The sequence below is a fragment of the Siniperca chuatsi genome, linkage group LG14 (assembly GCF_020085105.1).
Source record: "Siniperca chuatsi isolate FFG_IHB_CAS linkage group LG14, ASM2008510v1, whole genome shotgun sequence".
NCBI lineage: Eukaryota > Metazoa > Chordata > Actinopteri > Centrarchiformes > Sinipercidae > Siniperca > Siniperca chuatsi.
The window spans coordinates 27,904,626-27,916,252 of record NC_058055.1 but is presented as its reverse complement, the minus strand read 5'-3'; the positions used below and the strand labels follow the sequence as shown (position 1 = coordinate 27,916,252).

General features: G+C 46.5%; 1 protein-coding gene across 3 annotated transcripts in view; it reads left to right on the top strand.

Annotated features, from left to right (window-relative positions):
* The first annotated feature begins 1,203 nt into the window (after positions 1-1,203).
* LOC122887729 (arrestin red cell) overlaps positions 1,204-11,627 on the top strand; it is a 32,666-nt gene continuing 22,242 nt past the window's right edge. For 2 of the 3 annotated variants that reach the window (XM_044221197.1, XM_044221196.1), the window contains exon 1: positions 1,948-2,009. In XM_044221197.1, the coding sequence (XP_044077132.1) occupies positions 1,963-2,009 (47 nt within the window). In that variant the 5' untranslated portion in view covers positions 1,948-1,962. Of the gene's footprint in view, positions 1,559-1,947; positions 2,010-11,627 lie in introns of those variants that run through there. The other variant, XM_044221199.1, reaches the window with a different exon arrangement.

Here is an 11,627-nt window from a genome sequence, read left to right as displayed (position 1 = left end):
GCCGCTCGCTGGAGTTTCTATCAGACCAACAGGAGGAAACAGAGCATCTGTCGGGGACTATTTCCAGCGGCGGATGAATCCACATGTGGCGCTGTAGTGAGCGTTTGGGACACAACTTGAGCAAAGGGGTGAGCTGGGATGTAACTAAGTACATTTACTCATGTACTACTACACTTAAGTACAATTTTGAGGTACTTTTTATGTTACTTTACACTTCTACTCCACTTCATTTAGGAGGCAAAGATTGTACTGCATTACTACATGACAAATCACTCAGCAGCTGCAACGTTAAAGCATCAATAATTATAATATATATTATTCTGCAATGGGCCGTTCTGCATAACGAGAACTTTTTGGTACTTTAAGAACATTTTGATGGGCTTTTACTTGTAGCAGAGTATTTCTGCACTGTGGTTTTACTACTTTTACCGAAGTAAAAGCAAAGCAAACGCAGAAACACACATAAAATGTGTTCGCAGACATTATTTTAAATTTAAAAATACAAAATATATAGTGGCGAAAATTGGGGCTAAAAGAGCCGGAGACACGAGAGTTGATGGCACTGGTCAATCCATAGCTGACCAGCAGTGTATCAATCAATCGATCAATCAATCAGGTTTCAGCCGATTCCCCTCCGTGGTGCAGTGACGCGGCGTGCACCTGCTGCTGTGGGTTAGAAAAGGTGTCACCTGGAGTTTGGTATCATATGTCAACGTGTTTGGACTTTAAAGTGTGAAACCTTGTTTTCAGGACTAGTTTGTGACCAGGTGACCAGCAGGAGCCTCACCTGGTCACCTGCTCGGAGCCCAGAAACAGTCACTTTCATACTTTAGTCTCTGCAGGATCAAACAGACGTAACAAGTTGATCGGTGGGCTTTGGAGGCGCTTCTAGGCGGATTTTGTAACCTTCGGACGGAGCCAGGCTAGCTGTTTCCCTCTGTTTCCAGTCTTTATGCTAAGCTAAGCTAACGACAGACGTGAGAACGTCACAAAATCTCACACTTTCGCTTTTAAAAATCAAATTAAATTACGAAAACAAGCCATCCAGCTGGAGTCCTGCACATGTTCATAAATGTTTATTGTTGTAGGAGACAGGTGTGTGTGTGCGCGTGCGTGCGTGTGTGTGTGGTCTCATAAACATGATGTGTGGCTGTAGTGAACCCTCATCGGGTCAGAGCCACTGAGTCACTCTTCCTCAACGATGAAATCATCTTCTGTCTTTCTAAACATTTAACGCTTCTTGTTTTTCATGTTTTTTGGAGAATCTGCGTTGCGCAACGTGAGCTGCTGCTGCTGCAGCCGCTGCGCGCGCACTCGCACACACACACACGCGCACACAGATAGATCCTGCCTTTGCGGAAGCCAGCGGAGCCGAGGCGGCGCTAAATTAAATTAGCATACTAACTAGCCGTGCGCCGATGTGGACGGACGGGTGAGCGGAGCTTCCTGAAGAAATACACCTCTTCTAAAGTCAAGACACCACCGATTCCGGGCTCATTTTGTTGGGATCCTGCTGCCGTCCGCCTGCCGAGGAGATGGGGGACAAGGCGGGCACCAGGTAGGACGGCTAGGCTACAGCGGCTAACAGCTAGTTAGCATCCGTTCTCACGCACTTTGCTAACGTTAGCCGAGCTGCCGCTGCTGCTGGCCCGGGCGAGGGGAGCTTCCTTTCCCCCCCCCTTCCCCAGCCGGTGCAGCAGAGATTTACCTGCTTTTATAAGAACACCCCGACACAAAGGTCGGCCTCTGGTTCGTGTTTGAACCTCTTAATGCGATGACCTCGTTCGCAGGAGGCGAAGTTAGCACAGCAGGGTGGGGTTTAGCTAACCGCGATACGTCTCCAGCGGACGGGACGGTGTTCCAGCCTCCGATCAGAAATCTGTCAAATCTCGATGTCTTGCTAATGTGCCTATCTGATAAAAAATTTAAATAACCGACACATCGCTAGACACCGACTATGTGATGCATTACGCGCGGAATACATGCAACTGCAGTTGTTTTAATATAAGGTACGTGTTGGTGTTATAAACAGGAATTCCCACGGTGCTTTTCCAGCAAAATACGGCCGTAGTGGGCGGTATCGACCAGTGGAAATCTGTAGTTAAACGCGAGAGTGTATTGAAATAAAGAGCTGCTTGGTGGCTGGTGTCAGCGCCGATTTTAACAGAAAACTAAAATTATTCGTAAAACACGAAGAGTCGGGTCTTAACCTATTGATTTCACGCCGAACATTTAAAATTAAACTATTTTCGAATGGAGTTTGGTGCGACCGCGCATACTGAGGGGGATTTCTGGGTTAGCCTGCTACAAACAGATGCTAATTTCGGGTGTGAGGGTACCGTAAAATGTAAATGTGTTTTTGACGAGTTTGAAGGCTCCTCTTTTGAAATACAGCTAATATTACACCATGAGGATGAGCGAGGTCTGCTTTAGATACTGATGAAAAGCCAGAGTCCGCAGGTAAACAGTGGAAACGCCTCTTGCTCGGTTTGTTTTTGACAGATGAAGATGCCGTGTTGACACACATTACATCTGATTTTTCAGGTTTCCTTAAACCTCAGATGTCACTTCTTTTTGCAGCTCCTCGCCTTGTTTTTTTGTTGTTGTTGTCTTTATTCTTAATCCAGAGTTTCTGCAGATCCGGATCAGTGTTAGAGATCCTGTTTCCAGACCTCTGAGCTCAAATACATCTTCCTGCTCAAGCAGACTGTGTTTTACAGTATGACAGGTGCACACAGCTCATCCAACAGTGTTGTGTTTGCTCTGTACTCCTGCACATTGGACGTTTAATAAACAGATGATGGTGTTTACGTCCTGCTCGGAGGGGTTTGTCGTCCTACAGCTTCTAAATTCACAAATGCCACTTTGTTCACTCGCTTCGCCAACGTGTTGCTTCTTTAGCTGCAAGACCTCGGGCCTCTTCATCTGTAACGCTGATTTTAAGCAAACGTTTGTCCCAGCTCGGCCCCCTTCTGCCTTCACTTTCCTGAGCCCCCCCCTCTCCACCCTGAACTCGGCTGCTTCCTGCTAGGAAACAGGTGGGAAACAGGGAGGAGAGGAAGCGAGCGTGAGGAAAGACAAACATTATGCAAACAGTGAAGACTGTTGAGGAAACTGCTCTCCCCCCGCAGGCATTTTCATACAGGAACTCTGTGGCTTCACACTGCAGGAGTCAATCCATTATCTCACACAATATGCAGATACGTTATCAGCGTATTGACCTGCTGCTGTCACGCCAGATTTTGAGTGTTTTTGGTGATTATCTGTCACCCTGGCAGAGCCAACGCGCCGGGCAGGTCTCGCTGTTCGCAGCAGCAGCAGTGGAAAGTTCGACTTCGGTTCGAACGTTTTGTGCTGGTTTTGGGTTTGCAGTCCACAGCTTTACTGCTCGTGGCGCCGCTTTCGGAGAAGAAGAAGAAGAAGCTGTAAAAAGCCTCTGGACGCGAGCCGCTCAGCAGCAGACGGAGAGCGGCGGCGTCGATTAATCGATTTATCTTTGGTCCAGAGAACGCCAGGGAAAGTGGAAAATGCCCATCGCTGTTCCCTAGAGCCCACAGTGATGTCAGCATGCGTCTCGTTTTGTCCGACTAACGGTCAAATATCAAAATAAAATAAATGTAGTATAATGTGAGACAACGACGAGCAACAACCAGTCGATTATCAGAGCAGCAGCAGTAAAAGAATATGAGAGTAGAGCGTTTAGCGACTGTCTGCTAACGCGTTCACCGTAGAAACGGCTCGGGTGTTGATTGTGATTGGTTGAGCGGATGTGACGTCACGACACGGGCGACTACAGCAAACTCAGAAACGGTGACCGCCGTGTTACCACAGCACGTTACAAACAATCGGCGCGTTGGCAGAGCTGAAATGTTGAGTCGATTAATTAAATCGGCAGCCATTTTGATAACTGTTAAATTATTATTCGTCCAAGTTATTTTTCGAGCGTTTTCCGAGTTCCAGCGGCGATGTTGTGAGGATCTGCTGCTTTCATTTGTCTTGAGTGATCGTTAACTGAAATCTTTGGTTTTTGTCGGCTGCTGGTCGGACAAAACGAGCAATCTGACGACGTCGGCTTAAGTTGCGACGTGTTTGTCGGACGAACCGACGCGTTCGGGTCGTCCATTAGAGTCCGTGAACGCTCGGAGGGAGCCGGAGCCGGAGTCGGGGGTCGGAAACCGAACGGTGAAACCTTCTCGGAGATGCAGCGGACGGCCGGACGGTGCGGGGGAAACCGTGTGTGCAGCGGAACGAACGAACGACTCGTTGAAGCCTGTTTTCGGTGGTTCGGTTACAGGAAAAACACTTTAATGTCCCCGAAGGGAAATTACAAATCTCACCTTCACCTTCTGACAATGGCGGCAGCCCGCGTGGCCAACATCCTACGTTAGCCGTTTGTGTCGAGGATCTTACTGACATGACATCGCAGCGCGGCGCGTCAGGTGGTGGCCTGAGCATCTACGTATGTATGAGATCTTCGGGGGGAGTCGCCCCTCTGGTACCTGTGTTTTAATGTTGGTGTCTGGTTCGTTTACAGCGTGTGCCGTACTGTATGTCATGTAAATAGTTGAGGTTCAGGTTTAGGGTTTCGGCCGGACTCTGGGTTCTTCCTCTGCGACAACGCGTGAACTCGTATCTCACGTTAACGTATTGTGTAAAACAGCGTCGGCCCCACGGCCGCAGACCGCAACGTTGTTCGTCTGAAACGAAGAACGAGCGAATCGTTACGTTGCAGATAAAACGGTTAAACTTAGCTCCGCCTCCAGCGGCTACGACGGTAAAATGCTTCTGACGCATGAATGCATCGGTGTTACCAATCCAGCAACGCGTCGAAAGCCTGAAGTGCTTTTGTGCTTTTATCGAAGATTTTGAACAGAGGACTTTCACTTTTTTCTGATTTTATTTCTGATGTTTTGCTAAAAACAAGAAGTGTTCAGCTCGGTCTCAGCGAGTCGCGTGCGAGGCCGCCGTCGTCTGTAAATCTCAATAACAACACGAATCAAACGGATTTCTTTCTTTTACAGCCTCGGCTGTATTGTTGTAGCCGCCGTCGTTATATTCGATCGCGTCGAACAGAAAGACGCAGACCGACCTGAAGCTTGTGGGTGTGCTTGCGTTGCGGGTGATTCACGCTCTCGGCTGTGATTGGTCGGTTCTTTCCTCACGCTGCCACGATACGGCCACGCGGTGAAGCGGTTTATTTCTCGAGCGATGTGTTTTTGTGTTGCTTGTTTCTGTTGCAGAGAATTGTGAAGCCGTTCGCAGACGATCAGTTTTTCCTCCATCTTAGTTTGAAGTTCTTTTGTGTAGTTTATTATTATTATTATTATTGTTATTATTATTATTATTATTATTATTATAGCACCTTTTAAAACAAGAAGTGCTTTACATGGAAAAACACCATGAAAACAAATCGATTAAATAAAATCCAGAGAATAAAGAAATAAGAACGGACAGTGAAATAAAACATTAAACTTTGGGCTAATAATTAATAAAGTCAGTTTTCTTTATTTATACAGCCCAGTGTTACCAATTTTACAGTCCGTACAGCAGACGACCCGATTCCAATGAAGAAGAACTCCCCCAAAAAACCCTTTTAACGGGGACAGTAGCAGAAAGCTCAGGAAGAGCAGCAGAGGAGGGATCCCTCTTCAGGAAGTAGATTTCTAAATAAAGATATAGATAAACTGATAATGTACAACGTAAAATGACAGCATGCAGTTAGGGAGGTCCAGAGCCGGGGGGTCCTGACTGCAGAAGCCTTTAGTCTTGAGTCTGGACTTGTCGCTGCGTTCACACGTACAGATGCAAAGTAGGAGCTCGTAACTGACTCTGGTTGGTAGGGGGTCGGCGGTGTAACGAGAAGCCGGCCCGTGAAGTGCTTTAAACTGACCGGCGAGGAGAAGCCAGGACAGGAGTGACGTGATCTGGTCTTTAAAAGCCGAGCAGCTGCGTTTTTGTTGGTTTTGCTTCGACCCTGAACGCAGCGAGTTGCAGTAAAAAGGACGTTTGACCTTCGTGAGATCTTTGAGATGCCCGTCAGTTGGAGGAGGCGTGATTGAACGACTCCTGGTCGCTGAGGAGGAGGAGGAGATTCAGGAGTCGCTCGGTGCGTCAGAGGACATTTGCATAAAGTTAACCCTTCCTCGGCTTCTCCAGGTCGCCGGCGTTTGAGCCTGGAGTCGTGGTGGGCGGCACCAGCTTGTTTTTCAAGGTTCAAATCGCAGCGAACGGCCTCGTGTCGCGTCTCGGCAGCTGTAACACAGCTAGACACAGTTTATAGCACCGAGCAGCTCCGCAGGCCGGCCGGCGCTGTGCTGGACGCATTAGTCGAGGGCCGTTAATCACTGACTGCAGCTCCAGAACGGGGCCGGCCAGACGTGTAGCCGTTAGCGCTGAAGAACGACGTGATCGCTCAGTAATATTCAGATACACCACTAATGCCGCTGACTGAACAAGCGGCTTCATTGTGATTCTGTTCATGTGAAACACAGATGAATGTGTGGGCTGCAACTATTGATTTATCTATTATTTTCTCGATTTTAATCGTTCGGTCTATAAAATAATTTCCCTCGGCCCAAGTAGATGTTTTAAATTGCTCGTTTCGTTCGACCAACGGTCCGAAACTCAAAGCGATTGTTTGCAAAGAGAAGCATCGAAGCTGGAACCGGAGAGTTTTTTTGTTTTGTTTTGTAATTCACTCATCGTTGAAGCTCCAGTACAAACGCATCCAGTTTTAAAACTATGCAGACCGCAAATACAGGCCTGTAGTTCATTTATATTATAATATTTTTAGAATCGCAAAGTGCAGCGCTGTTGCTCATAAAACTGAGAGGTTTTCCTTTAAATCGTAACAATCAGCAGTTCGGCTGCAGCCCTGCGTGCTGCTGTAAAACAGTTTAAATAAATTCAGAGCAGGTTTCTAATGTGACTGATGATTTATAATAATGTTTTCTCCTCCTCACGAGTGGTTCGGTTAGTGCCGTTCAGACCTGTCTGATGGCTTCTGCTGCAATGCCCTGTGGACTGTTTAACCGTATCATTATGTCTTTTAAACCTTTTGAGCTGGCGAGTTAAATGTCGTCGGGGCGGACAGGAAGGATGGGCTAAACTACCAAAATAAGGCGTTTTCCTCCACAGGCCTGGCTCGCTCTGTTTTTGGGGGATTCAGTTTCCAGTTGTTTTTTTTTTTTTGTCAACTTTTGTTGCATTTAAATTCAAAAGAAGGTGCGTCGGACGCGTTAACTGGCGGTGATGTAAACACGAGTCCTGCAGTGTGTCTGTGCAGAGGAAGTGTGGTGAGGAACCCGTCCAGCGAACATGAGGAAGTGCTGTCGATTTTATAATGAAATAAAGTTTCTCTGAGTCACAGTGTGCAGAGTGTTTGGCTAATGAATAGCTGTGTGTTTCAGGTGCGGTTGGTGTTGAAACGCCTGAATCACCATGAAACTGTCCCGCTGATAAAGATGCACCGATATACCGCTCTCGCTGCGGCAGTGGGCCGGTGCTTATCGGCCGTGTCGCGTCAGTTCTGCGCTGGTTATTCGTATTTGTTGTATCGCAGCTGAAAAGGCTTTTGAAGCTCTGAGCAACACACTGAGCTCCGGCCCAGAGGGCGGACTAATAATCGATGGATTCATTCAGGGCTGAAACTAATTCATTATCGATTCATCTGCAGATTAATTAAATAATCATTCAGTCTGTAAAAGGCCAGAGAATAGTTTGAAATGTCTGAGCCTCGGGTGACTGTTGCCCGACAGTTTCCCCCCGAAATGTTCCCTCTTTTAGCGCCGTTTATCCACCTGGAGTGTTTTGCTGCGAGCTGCCGAGTTTTGCAGATATCGGCCGCAGAGATGTCTGCGTTTTTTTGAATATAACGGGACTGTGTGGCGCTCGGCTCGTGGAGCTCAAAGCGTCAAATGCGTACGTTTGGAAAAACTCAACAGCGGCGTCTGTTTCCAGAAACCAGGACCCGGTTCCTGAAGATAATCCTCAGGTTTGTTGTGAGCGGCTTCATGTTTTGTTTCTGCGTGAAACTGCTCACAACAAACCACCTTAACGCCATTATGGGACGACAAATCTCGCCGCTAAAACTCAAACTAGTCACGTAATCTGAAGAATAAAGGAACGAATAAATAAAGGTTTAACACACACACACACACACACACACACACACACACACAGCTGGATCAAACAGTTCTTGTCCAGGCGTGAAGCCACAGCGTCCGCTGCCGTCCCCGCAGACCGTCCTGCTGCAGGTGGATCAGCCGCCAGCCGGGCGTTAAAGCGCGTCGACGTGCAGCCGGCTCCACCTCACCTCACACCTGCGGGAGGGCGGGGGGGGGTAAACATGTGATGCTCACGCCAGAGAGCGCCGGCCTCACGGGTTCAGATCCTGAATCAGCTCAGGTCTGACGGACGTTGGTCTCTCTTGCAACTAGAGCCGAAATGATTATTTATCTGTTCCTCGGTCGACAGGAAATATATATTTTTTTGAGGATTTTCTTTGTTCTATATCATATAAACTGAATCTCTCTGGGTTTTGGACTGTCGGTCAGACGTCGCACTGTAAAGGACTTTATTTTAATTTTAATAAGAGCGTAAGAAAGAAACGCATCAACAGATATTTGTGTTTCTAAGTGACCTCAAACTAATCTTTGACTTTTCTCTTGTCATCTTGTTATATCTGGGGAGTTTGTTCATCAGTTGTTATTAGGGAAGTAAGTAGCTGCAGGTTCTCAGAGAGTTGGCTAACTAACCTCCTGAATTCTTGCAGAGATTGCAGCCGTCTCTGTTTTTCACCAAAAGGAGGAACTTGAGGTTTATGCGCTGCCTTCATGTTTCTCATTATAGCTCGATGACTGATGTTAAGGCGGATGAGGGACGTGATGGTTCGAGACGTCCTGTTGCCAAACGGGGGGAACGACAGACACGAAGCAAAGATTTAGAGCGATTCTCAGCCTCGTCTTGAAAGCAGTTAATGGGTGATGGCAGCAACGAGACAAAATAAAACGTTTACGAGACGCGTGGGATCTTGAAATGTTCGCCGGTGTTCAGTAATTAAAAGTATACTGCAGCGGAAAATGTCAGGAGGAAGAAGTTCACTCAGTCGTCAAGTTACAGTTTTTCCTATCGATTTAATCTGCCAATTATTTTCACGATTCATCGTTAATCTGTCTGTAAAATGTCTGAAAATATCAACATCTTCATCTTGACATCTTCAAATGTCTTGTTTTGTCCAACAGTCGACGGCCCGATGGCAGATATTCACGTTTTTAGCAGCTGGGGCCGGGGAATTTTTTAGCGTTTTTGCTTGAAAAGTTACTTTTTAGTGATTAATAGATTATCAAAGTTGTTGCAGATACATTTTGCGTGAATCGACTCATCGTTTCAGCTTTTAATAAAGTTTTTATGAATTGAATAAATGGCTGCAGAGGTGGAAATGAAAACTGGCCATAAATAGTCACATTTTAAACAGAAACGCAGCTTATGCAGGAAATTGAAAGTGAGTTTAGACAATCGATTTAATTATTGTGCCTTTTTGTTTCCTCGATAAATGAGTTAAACAATAAATTTGTGAGGTTTTGCTGCTTTTCGTTGTTTCCTGTCGCAGTGAACTGAATCTCTTTGGGTTTTTGGACAAAACGAGACACTTGAAGACGTGAAAATAATCAGCAATGATGAAAATGAATCAAATCTGAAATGACATCCCTCCACGGAGTCGTTTTTGTATTTTCTGGAGCTGCAGCTAAAAACACCACGGTGATAAACAAGCCTTTAGTGCCAAAACTGGAGCCACAAGAACCTGTAAATCAGTTTTAATTTGGGCTTTGAAGTGATCTAAATATAAGCGTGGCGCGGAGAGGATCGGGCTGTGACAGGAAGCAGCCGTCAGCTGGAGCTGCCGTTCTGCTGTAAACAGTTTACTGGCAGCCGAACAGTGAAAGCGGCCGCTCAGTCCGGAGGCCGGCGTTTCCAGCTCGGGGGTTCGCCGGCGTCGGTTCGCCCCAGCAGAGCTCAGATGTTTTGAGTTCTCTCCCGAACGCCTCGGCCCGACGTTCAGCCGCTCCGGCTTCAAACCGGAGATGTGAGGAGGAGAAACCGCGGTATTTGTTACTTCCTGTTTATGTGTTGCGGTGGTTGTTAAAGGATGTGACCATTTCACACAAATGCTGTGAACCTCGATGGCCCGGGCCTGTTTGCACTCTCTGATGAAGCTGCTTGATCCTTTACTTCAGTTAAAGCACCGACACACACACTGTAAAACCCTCTGCTGCAGTGAAAGTGTGAGAGTGTGATCAGGAAAAAGCCCTTAAAGCATTAAAGCAGTGCAGCGTCCCTGTGGCTGCTGTGCTGTTATATATTCTATCATCAGGTTATTATTCCTCGTGCATTAATGTAAAGCAGGATGTTGCTGCTGCAGCTGGTGGAGCTGGAGCTCATGTTGAACCGGTTTGTATCGGACTGCAGCTGATGATGCTTTTCATTCTGGATCCATCTGCCGATTCTTTTCTCCATCGATCCGTCGATCGGTTTGGAAAACTGGTGAAAACGGTGAGAAACGCCGTCACGACGACCCAGAGCCCAAAGCGACGCCTTCACCGTGTCGTCGTGTCCGACCGACAGTCCGAAGCTCGACGTCATTAACAAACATCACAGTTATTACAGTCGTTCAGAGGAAAAGCAGCAGATCTGCACATCTGAGCAGCTGCAGCCAGGAAGGGATTTACAGGAGAAACGACTTCAAACATCAAAACAGCTGCTGATTAATTTTCTGTCAGTCGACTAATTGATTAATCGTTTCAGTTGTAGTTATAATTTATAACAAAACATCATATTTTATAAACTCTTTGTATGTTTTATGTGCAAAAATCTTAAGTTGTAAAGTAACTACAGCCGTCAGATAAATGCGGTGGAGCAGAAAGTGACTGAAGTCGGGCCTCACATTCGTGCTTAAGTACTGTACTTGAGTGAATGTACAGGTTCAGCTAATAAAGCGAATGGAAAATGAACCAAAGGTTAAACAGCTGCATCAGCTCTTCGCACCGCAGACAGTTTTACTCGCAGTGGAACATTTATTAACAGGAAGGCCGAGTTGTTATTAAAAGGCTCTGAGTCAGATCTGCACTCGGGGACACAACACAAGTTCAGAGCTTCACCTGATTCGACGTCGCACAGGAAAAAAACATCAGTTACCGTACATATTTACTGCTGTTTTTTTTTGTTTTCCTTGAAACATTCGTTTGTTCTTGTGGACTTCTGAGTAGTTTTAAACCAAATAAAACAGCCCAGCAGTCGGCGGGTGTCGGGGGTTCTTTGAAACTCTTCACCTGTCACGGTTAAAGGTCTGTGGTGACGGGCCATAATAACCCAGCTCATATAGACCGAGTTTGTTGCTCAAACCACTTCCCTCCTCAGTTTCCTGCTGTGTTGAAATAAACAGTGGCCTTGTTTTGAGAGTGAGACATTTCCTCCTGAGTTTGACAAAAGATTCGCGCTCGCTTGTCCTGACGTTTCACCGACAGTTTGAAACATCTTCACGACGTTTTTCTCCTGATTTTTTCTATTTTATTTGTTGAGACGAATTAAACAAACGAAACGACTAACATCTGTGTCCTTTTTTCTTCTTC